At 33.9% G+C, this 10,555-nt stretch overlaps 1 protein-coding gene across 1 annotated transcript in view; it reads right to left on the bottom strand.

The window, feature by feature from the left end:
• Positions 1–8,294: 8,294 nt before the first annotated feature.
• The window catches only part of LOC137639423 (germ cell nuclear acidic protein-like), a 16,611-nt gene continuing 14,350 nt past the window's right edge, over positions 8,295–10,555 (bottom strand). The window contains exons 3-5 of the mRNA XM_068371697.1: positions 10,519–10,555; positions 10,218–10,350; positions 8,295–9,305 (exon numbers count right to left, since the gene is read on the bottom strand). The exon at positions 10,519–10,555 is cut by the window's right edge and continues 110 nt beyond it. Coding sequence (XP_068227798.1) covers positions 8,295–9,305; positions 10,218–10,350; positions 10,519–10,555 — 1,181 coding nt within the window. The remainder of the gene's footprint in view (positions 9,306–10,217; positions 10,351–10,518) is intronic.

Below are 10,555 nucleotides of genomic sequence, written 5' to 3'. Positions count from 1 at the left end.
GATTGTTATTTCAACAACATCTGAGGTTATTTCTTTGCTCGAGGGATTGTTATATTGTTTGTGGTTGTTAGCGTTGTTATGTGAATTTTGTGAGAGAGAGAGAGAGAGAGAGAGAGAGAGAGAGAGAGAGAGAGAGAGAGAGAGAGAGAGAGAGAGAGAGAGAGAGAGAGAGAGAGAGATAAGTTTATTCTAGTTAAAAAAAAGAACTTAATTTTCTCAATTACCAATGAGGTTTTTCATAATCTAAATTGATGGTATTTTACCTAGATTTCGATTTATTTTTTTTATTTTTAATGTTAAATTTTTAGGTCCTCACTCCACTCGTAGTTTTCTAATTAAAGTTTTCTTATTAAACATTTGTTATCATTAATTTTTATGTTATTTCCTTCTAATTTCCCCTCAGATTTTCAGATTATTGATGTAGCCTAAGCATGTTGTATTCAACTTGTATTGATTTGTGTTTGCTTTCTATGAACTATGGACTAATAACTCTTAAGTTGGAATATCAATTCTCATTAAACTAACATCAACAATAAGTTGCATCTTCTCTTTCTCTAATAATCTCCATAAAAACATTTGACTTAAAATATGTAGATGACTTAATGTATAGTAGTTGAATTTTAAACTGTGACTTTACTTTTAATTTGTAAAGTCCGAAACCAGCTTATCACCATCACTGTGTCTTCCACTACCTATCCTCAAATCCCTCTCCATAATGGATGACTCAATTGATTTCAATATATTTTTTCTTTTTAAGGTTCTGAGTTATATCTGTTTTATACATTGTATTTGTTTCTTTGCTGTACTTCTTAACCTGTCTTCATATCTGTCTGTTTTTGTCATTTTTTTTTTAGTATTTTCATTTTAATAGTGTCTTAAGTTGTAAGGTTTTTTTTTGAGTGATTGATCATGATGACCTTTCTTTACAATAGGGTTTCCTATAATTTTTAGTCACCTAGTCTCTCTCTCTCTCTCTCTCTCTCTCTCTCTCTCTCTCTCTCTCTCTCTCTCTCTCTCTCTGTAACACACACAAATAATTTATATATATATATATATATATATATATATATATATATATATATATATATATATATATATATATATATATATATATAGAACCATTCTGTTAGTAGGAAACTTTTCCGAGCTAAAAGGGTACATCTGCGAGTGAGTGCAAATGTGCCTCATTAGAAAAAAACTGAGTATAGCTTATTTCGTCTGCTAGATTAGCTAAGAGAGAGGAAGGAGACACTAATAACAATTTAAGATAGGTTTTATATCGTGATTTGATATGATATATGATAGTATAACAATCGTATGTTCTACAATTGTCTAAAAACCTTTTTCTGTCTACATTTTCTGTTACTAATAAGTGAAAATAGTAATAATCTTAATATTTTTTTTTTCACATTAAATAACACCTCGTTTCTTTGGTTAATCCTCAACCTGGATTGAACTATGATTCATTCTAAGATCACCTTAAATCATATAAAGTGCATTTTACACCCTATGCCGTCTTTATTGTAAAATAGGCTTCTTTTTATTCCAAAACTTATCTTATGGTCATTATATATATATATATATATATATATATATATATATATATATATATATATATATATATATATATATATATATATATGATGTATATATATATATATAAATATATATATATATTTGTGTGTGTATGTATGTATGGATGGATGCATTTATACGTATACATACAGTGTGAGGTAGTTTGTGTTTTTTATATTGAAATTCTTACAGTTAGATATCTATATTTCTGTTCTATTCACACAATCTTTCATTTAATATTTTGTATTGTATCATTATTCTATTATTTATAGTAGTTGATTTATATGTTTTATTGTTCTTGTCAAGTTTTCATAAAAATGTGTTATGTTTTATGTCTTTTTGTTTCCATCCCTCTTCCTGAACTACTGTCATTCACACAAACTGCCAACCTTCACATAATGCTGATCTGGAAACGCCCGTGTTACACTACCTGTCCATTTTGGCTGATGTTGCTAAATTCGACTCCTAAAATCCTAACCCTAGTTCTTATTTAATGCAGTAGTACTTGGGATAGTTCTCCCTACATCTGCGACACTTGTAGTGGATCCAGTTTTCTATAGTCACTGCAAAGATTCCGGGCGAAATAAGCCCCACCCACTGATGACGTCATAGCCAATCACGTTTGTCTCCCACGTTACAAGCGGTTATGATACATCCCCTTACAAATTTCAAACTATACTAACTTGCAATCACTTTAAGGGGATGTGTTGTGACCGCTGTTAATGCGGGGGACAACATGATTGGCTCTGACGTCATCACGGGGTGGAGCTTATATCGCCCGGAATCTCTGCGGCGAGTTTAGTCGCCGCGACATAAGCTTTTGTCGTAGATGGCTGTTAGTTAAGTGTTGCTTACACTGTATGAAAAGCTTATTGATGCTGTGACACCCTTTTGCGTAGATCTAACACCTTGTAGTTAAAAAAGAAATAAATCGGGCCATTTGTGTGCCTCTCCTCACCCACCTTACACCTCTTCAATTTGGGGCTACTACGAATCAACTCATATTGCTACTTTTTGGCCAACCCAAGATCAACTTCCCGACCATGGGTCAGCTTACGTATCACACTAGATGGCTCTCCTCAGTAAACTTTAAAAAAACCTGTAAATCCTTTTAGTGCTAAAACTGGTTTACGATTCATTGAAACCTGGAATTTATTCTCCTTACAATATCTCCTGCTTGTATCGAATGGCTGAACATTGACCGTAAGCTGAGGCCAGACCCCTTAAATGAATATTTTATGCAGCAAGCGTTTGGTAGCCCTGAATGAATAAGACACTCCACCAACAACCACTACTGCTCCTCCAGGTTGGCAGACCTGCTCATCCCCCTCCTCCTCCTCGTCTTCGCTCCGTCTTTCTCACCCTTCCAGCTTCCTTATTCCAGTCTCCCTCCCAGCCTCCCCATGCCTCCCTCCTATCCCGACACATCCACCCTCCTTCTGACTTCCTCCTGACCTCCACCTCCTCCTCCCTCCTGTGCTATGTGCTGATGAAGCTGACAATCTCTCTTATTCCGTCTCTTGCATGCGTCTCCTCCAGCGGCTGTCTCCTGTTACATATGTCTAAGTACACGCCATTGGTAAGCAGAGATATCCATTTCTAATATGCTTTTATCCTCTCAGTAATCTCCTTTATATTAAATCTCACTCTTGTTCATCGCCTTGCTCCGTGTCTTTGATTAATTTGGATTTTATAGGTTATTTTACTTCCCACTTAGCTCCTGAATGTCATTATAACTAGGTGTCCATGGAGTTAATTCTTTTAGATAATTTACTGGAATATTTTTTAATAAAATCATAGTTTATATAAATACAGTCTATATATATATATATATATATATATATATATATATATATATATATAGACAGTATGTAAATATATGCATATATATAGTATATTTACATATGAATAGTTTTATGTATATTCATATATATATATATATATATATATGTATGTATATATATATATATAAATATATATATAATATATATATATACATATATAACTATATGTGTATATATATATATATATATATATATATATATATATATATATATATATATATATATATATAATATTCTCCTTTTACTCTGTTCCCGATATTAGTTTCCCATATGGTTAGGAATATAGTCAGGCTGCATTTATAGATTTAACTTTAAATATAGGATATACTTATATAGAGGTTAATATCCTTCGATTCCTACGAATCCTTTGGCATGTTAATGATGCTCATACCACATGCAATAACCTATATGGTAGTTATTCGCTTGGACATGTTCTATTTTTAGCATATATTAAAAGTGAATGCCTTGTTTTATATTAAATTTTCTATTTTATATATAGATTTTAATTGTATATAATTCTAATTTTAGTTAAGATGTTCTTCTATTTATATTTGTCCATGTATATATTCTTGTGTTAATTCTAAATTTATTGAATATGTTTTTCTTCTATTCCTATTTGTCTATAAATATATTCTTCTATTAATTCTATTTTTAGTGAATATGTTCTTCTATTCATATTTCTCTATGAATATATTCTTGTGTTAATTCTAAAGTTATTGAATATGTTCTTCTTCATATTTGTCCATGAATAATTTGTGTTAATTCTAAATTTATTGAAAATGTTCTTCTATTCATATTTATCCATGAATATCTTACGTTCTATTAACACATGCACAGACTGATAATGGCTCTTTTTTTATTTTTCTTATTATTCACTCAAACCTTGTTGCAACACTCTCCTCGTGGGCGTGTGACCTGACTCGCCTTGGATGGCCATTGGGTAACTATGTTCGGTTGTGTTCTGGGCTTGGCGAACCTGTTTTTAAAAAAAGGGTCGCGCGCGCATTGAAGAAGTACGCTAAAAAACATTTGCTGGACCGGTAGACTTGCGTCCTTATGGTAGGAAATATGCTATTGTGTCTGTGATACACATTTCGTAAGATTGTAATATAGCATAGTGTAGGTACGTTTAGTTTATAGCGATTTTATTTTTGCTTTTTGGTAGTATTTGGTAGTATTGTATGTAATGATTGTACTGCTTACCCTTGAGTATTGAAAAATGAAGCCTTAGTAGGTGTATGAGATGTATGTATATATATATATATATATATATATATATATATATATATATATATATATATATATATATATATATATATTTATATATATATATATATATATATATATATATATATATATATATATTTATATATATATATATATACACATTCATATTTACATATATAAAAATACATATATATGTTTATATATAGTTATAAAAAGGGTTCTTTTATTGGAAAATATTTCATTATTCTGTAGGAAAAGATACGTATGTGTACCATGGGATTTCCTAACCCAGATCAAAGGAATCTGTAAATGCCGAAGAAACAAAAAAACTATGTAACTTAAAGGTTAAAGAAATGTGGAAAATTAACCGTCCAATTCCCATTGATACCTCAAGTAAAAAAGGTCTATTAATAATTCATATGTTTTTTCATTGTTATTACATATTGCTTGGGTCAGTTCATTTTCTTTTACTGCCATTTGAAACTTTGACGATACCGATGATAATAATAATAATAATAATAATAATAATAATAATTATAATAATAGTAATAATTAACAACAACAACAACAACAACAACAACAATAATAATAATTATTAACTTTTTTCCAGTTTGAGTCAGTTCATTTTCTTTTACTTCCACTTGAAAGTTTAATAATAATAATAATAATAATAATAATAATAATAATAATAATAATAATAATATTAATAATAATTATAACAATAATAATAATAATAATAATAATAATAATAATAATAATAATAATAATAATAATAATAATAATAACAACCTATCCAAAATCATTGAATCAAGGAAATACAGAATCAAATTAATGGCATTTGCAAATAATGATAATTATAATAATAACCTATCCAAAATCAGGGGAGGAATGAAATGCAAAATAAAATCAATGACATTTGTACATAAAATCTTTGCCTAATTCAAATGTCAACTCTCGCTTCCCTGAAGTTGTTGACAAACCTTCATTTCTTCATCATTTTAATGTAAAAGGTTTCCTGAATAACATTGTAGGGCAAAATAACTTTAATTTTACGATAATAAATCGGTAGGAATGCAGATACGATATCGAAATCTAGATAGTGATGAAATGAAGAAACGTTAATGAATTTGATTGAAAGAAAGAGTATTGGAAAGGATTTTTATTATTATTATTATTATTATTATTATTATTATTATTATTATTATTATTATTATTATTATTATTTTTGATATTACTACTACTACTACTACTACTACTACTACTACTACTACTACTACTACTACTACAACAATAATTATTCTTCATGAATTCAAGTAGTCAGTTCATATTAATTTATCGAAATAACTGATTCTTACGGATTCATTTTGTATTTTTTATTATGTATGTTTAAAGACCAGAATTCAAAAAGTTATTTTGTAATGATTTAACATTTACAGATTTTTTTAATATATTGTTTGTTTAAAGACACGAATTCAAATAGTAAGTTTACAATAATTTGTCAAAATCATCCATTCACACTGATTCGGGTTTTTTTTTAATAATCTACACTGTTAAAAACCCGTAATTTTAGTCGGAAATTCTCTGTAAAAATATACTGTTCTCAGGCTCATTTTAGTAAAATACTGGCGACCATCATTTTTACCCTACTTTGCTATTATTTTTTACTGGTTTGTGGTCGTAATGTCACTCTTTTACGTTAATATGTCTGTTTCTAAATCGGTAAATGCCTGGCAACATTTTTCAAGGATTTTTACCGTTTTTTCGGTAAATTTGTAACTGTTTAAAGACCAGAGTACTTGCATCATAATTTCAACTCTGAAGTTTTAAGTCTTTCAATGTAGGTTCCCATTGGCTTGAGTGCAATTTTAAGTCTTTCAATACAAATTTGCACTGGCTTGAATGCAGTTTTAAGTCTTTCAATGCAGGTTTGCACTGGCTAGAGTGCAATTTGAAGTCTTTCAATGCAGGTTTGCACTGGCTAGAGTGCAGTTTTAAGTCTTTCAATGCAGGTTTGCACTGGCTAGAGTGCGGTTCTAAGTCTTTCAATGTCGGTTTGCACTGCCTAGAGTGCAGTTTTAAGTCTTTCAATGTGGGTTCGCACTGGCTAGAGTGCAATTTTAAGTCTTTCAATGCAGGTTTGCACTGGCTAGAGTGCGGTTTTAAGTCTTTCAATGTTGGTTCGCACTGCCTAGAGTGCAGTTTTAAGTCTTTCAATGTGGGTTCGCACTGGCTAGAGTGAAATTTTAAGTCTTTCAATGTTGGTTGGCACTGGCTATAGTGCAATTTTAAGTCTTTCAATGTTGGTTCTCACTGGCTAGAGTGCAATTTTAAGTCTTTCAATGTTGGTTCACACTGGCTGTAGTGCAATTTTAAGTCTTTCAATGTTGGTTCGCACTGGCTAGAGTGCAATTTTAAGTCTTTCAATGTTGGTTCGCAGTGGCTAGAGTGCAATTTTAAGTCTTTCAATGTTGGTTCGCACTGGCTAGAGTGCAATTTTAAATGTTTCAATGTTGGTTCACACTGGCTGTATTGCAATTTCAAGTCTTTCAATGCAGGTTTGCACTGGCTGTTGTGCAATTTTAAGTCTTTCAATGCAGGTTTGCACTGGCTGTAGTGCAATTTTAAGTCTTTCAATGCAGGTTTGCACTGGCTTCAGAGCAGTTTTAAGTCTTTCAGTGTCCGTTCGCACTGGCTGTAGTGCAGTTTTAAGTCTTTCAATGTCGGTTTGCAGTGGCTTGAGTGCAGGTTCAAGACTTTCAGTGTCGGTTCGCACTGGCTGTAGTGCAATTTTAGTCTTTCAATGCAGGTTTGCACTGGCTTGAGTGCGGTTCTAAGTCTTTCAATGTCGGTTTGCACTGCCTAGAGTGCAGTTTTAAGTCTTTCAATGTGGGTTCGCACTGGCTAGAGTGCAATTTTAAGTCTTTCAATGCAGGTTTGCACTGGCTAGAGTGCGGTTTTAAGTCTTTCAATGTTGGTTCGCACTGCCTAGAGTGCAATTTTAAGTCTTTCAATGTTGGTTCACACTGGCTGTAGTGCAATTTTAAGTCTTTCAATGCAGGTTTGCACTGGCTTGAGTGCAGTTTCAAGTCTTTCAAAGTCAGTTCGCACTGGCTGTAGTGCAATTTTAAGTCTTTCAATGTTGGTTCTCACTGGCTAGAGTGCAATTTTAAGTCTTTCAATGTTGGTTCACACTGGCTGTAGTGCAATTTTAAGTCTTTCAATGCAGGTTTGCACTGGCTTGAGTGCAGTTTCAAGTCTTTCAATGTCGGTTCGCACTGGCTGTAGTGCAATTTTAAGTCTTTCAATGCAGGTTTGCACTGGCTTGAGTGCAGTTTCAAGTCTTTCAATGTCGGTTCGCACTGGCTATAGTGCAATTTTAAGTCTTTCAATGTTGGTTCTCACTGGCTAGAGTGCAATTTTAAGTCTTTCAATGTTGGTTCACACTGGCTGTAGTGCAATTTTAAGTCTTTCAATGTTGGTTCGCAATGGCTGTAGTGCAATTTTAAGTCTTTCAATGTTGGTTCGCACTGGCTAGAGTGCAATTTTAAGTCTTTCAATGTTGGTTCGCAGTGGCTAGAGTGCAATTTTAAGTCTTTCAATGTTGGTTCGCACTGGCTAGAGTGCAATTTTAAGTGTTTCAATGTTGGTTCACACTGGCTGTATTGCAATTTCAAGTCTTTCAATGCAGGTTCGCACTGGCTGGAGTTGTATTTTAAGTCTTTCAATGCAGGTTTGCACTGGCTGTAGTGCAATTTTAAGTCTTTCAATGCAGGTTCGCACTGGCTGGAGTTGTATTTTAAGTCTTTCAATGCAGGTTTGCACTGGCTTCAGAGCAGTTTTAATTCTTTCAGTGTCGGTTCGCACTGGCTGTAGTGCAGTTTTAAGTCTTTCAATGTCGGTTTGCAGTGGCTTGAGTGCAGGTTCAAGTCTTTCAGTGTCGGTTCGCACTGGCTGTAGTGCAATTTTAAGTCTTTCAATGCAGGTTTGCACTGGCTTGAGTGCAGTTTCAAGTCTTTCAATGTCGGTTCGCACTGGCTGTAGTGCAATTTTAAGTCTTTCAATGCAGGTTTGCACTGGCTTGAGTGCAGTTTCAAGTCTTTCAATGTCGGTTCGCACTGGCTGTAGTGCAATTTTAAGTCTTTCAATGCAGGTTTGCACTGGCCTGGATGCAGTTTGTCTTTCAATGTTGGTTCGCACTGGCAAGAGTGCAATTTTAAGTCTTTCAATGCAGGTTTGCACTGGCTTAAGAGCAGTTTTAAGTCTTTCAGTGTCGGTTTGCACTGGCTGTAGTGCAGTTTTAAGTCTTTCAATGTCGGTTTGCAGTGGCTTGAGTGCAGGTTCAAGTCTTCCAGTGTCGGTTCGCACTGGCTGTAGTGCAGTTTTAAGTCTTTCAATGTCGGTTTGCAGTGGCTTGAGTGCAGGTTCAAGTCTTTCAGTGTCGGTTCGCACTGGCTGTAGTGCAATTTTAAGTCTTTCAATGCAGGTTTGCACTGGCTTGAGTGCAGTTTCAAGTCTTTCAATGTCGGTTCGCACTGGCTGTAGTGCAATTTTAAGTCTTTCAATGCAGGTTTGCACTGGCCTGGATGCATTTTGTCTTTCAATGTTGGTTCGCACTGGCAAGAGTGCAATTTTAAGTCTTTCAATGCAGGTTTGCACTTGCTATAGTGAAATTTTAAGTCATTCAATGCAGGTTCGCACTGGCTTGAGTGCAGTTTCAAGTCTTTCAATGTCGGTTCACACTGGCTAGAGTGCAATTTCAAGTCTTTTAATGCAGGTTTGCACTAGCTTGAGTGCAGTTTCAAGTCTTTTAATGTCGGTTCGCACTGGCTGTTGTGCAATTTTAAGTTTCAATGCAGGTTTGCACTGGCTTGAGTGCAGGTTCAAGTCTTTCAGTTTCGGTTCTCACTGGTTGGAGAATCCAGCATTTAGGTAGCAGAAGCCCATTGTTGACTTCCTTGAACTGCGCCCTGAATGCCTTTTGTGCTGCCGTTACACGACGAAAAAACCAGCTCTTAACTACTTCAAAGGACTTCTGTACCTAAATTAACTCTCTCTCTCTCTCTCTCTCTCTCTCTCTCTCTCTCTCTCTCTCTCTCTCTCTCTCTCTTTTCTTAAGAGGACATTAAGCTGAGCTATTTTCTACTCGGGAAAAGTTACGAGGTATTCTCTCTCTCTCTCTCTCTCTCTCTCTCTCTCTCTCTCTCTCTCTCTCTCTCTCTCTCTCTCTCTCTTTATATATATATATATATATATATATATATATATATATATATATATATATATATATATATATATATATATATATATTTACATCTAGGGCATAAAAAGTAAGTTTACATGGTCTCCTTTTTCGACCAATGTTAATACTGGAGGAATATCAAGTCACGAAGTAAACAAGAGCGAGAATAACAATGGAATAAGGATAGGACGGTGGAAGGTAGCGTTGAAACAAAGCATTCTAAGTACAATATTTTCAACATTATAATATCAGCTTATAGGTCAATTAATATGCTATAGTATCATCAGACAAAACAAGTCGGTTCTCATTACCTACTGTAGGTCAGCGTTTACATCTGAACTGTCAGTGTTTACATCAGAACCGTCAGCGTTTCCATCTGAACTGTCAGCGTTTGCATCTGAACTGTCAGTGTTTACATCTGAACTGACCGCGTTTACATCTGAACTATCAGTGTTTACGTCTAAACTGTCAGCGTTTACATCTGAACTGTCAGCGTTTTCATCTTACCGGTCAGTGTTTACATCTGAACTGTCAGTGTTTACATATGAACTGTCAGTGTTTACATCTGAACTGTCAGTGTTTACGTCTAAACTGTCAGCGTTTACATCTGAACTGTAAGCGTTTTCATGTTACCGGTCAGTGTTTACATCTGAACTGTCAGCGTATACAT

This window comes from Palaemon carinicauda, chromosome 4 (assembly GCF_036898095.1).
Source record: "Palaemon carinicauda isolate YSFRI2023 chromosome 4, ASM3689809v2, whole genome shotgun sequence".
NCBI classification, from domain to species: domain Eukaryota; kingdom Metazoa; phylum Arthropoda; class Malacostraca; order Decapoda; family Palaemonidae; genus Palaemon; species Palaemon carinicauda.
The sequence above is the reverse complement of the archived record's forward strand: the minus strand, read 5'-3'. Positions and strand labels throughout refer to the sequence as shown.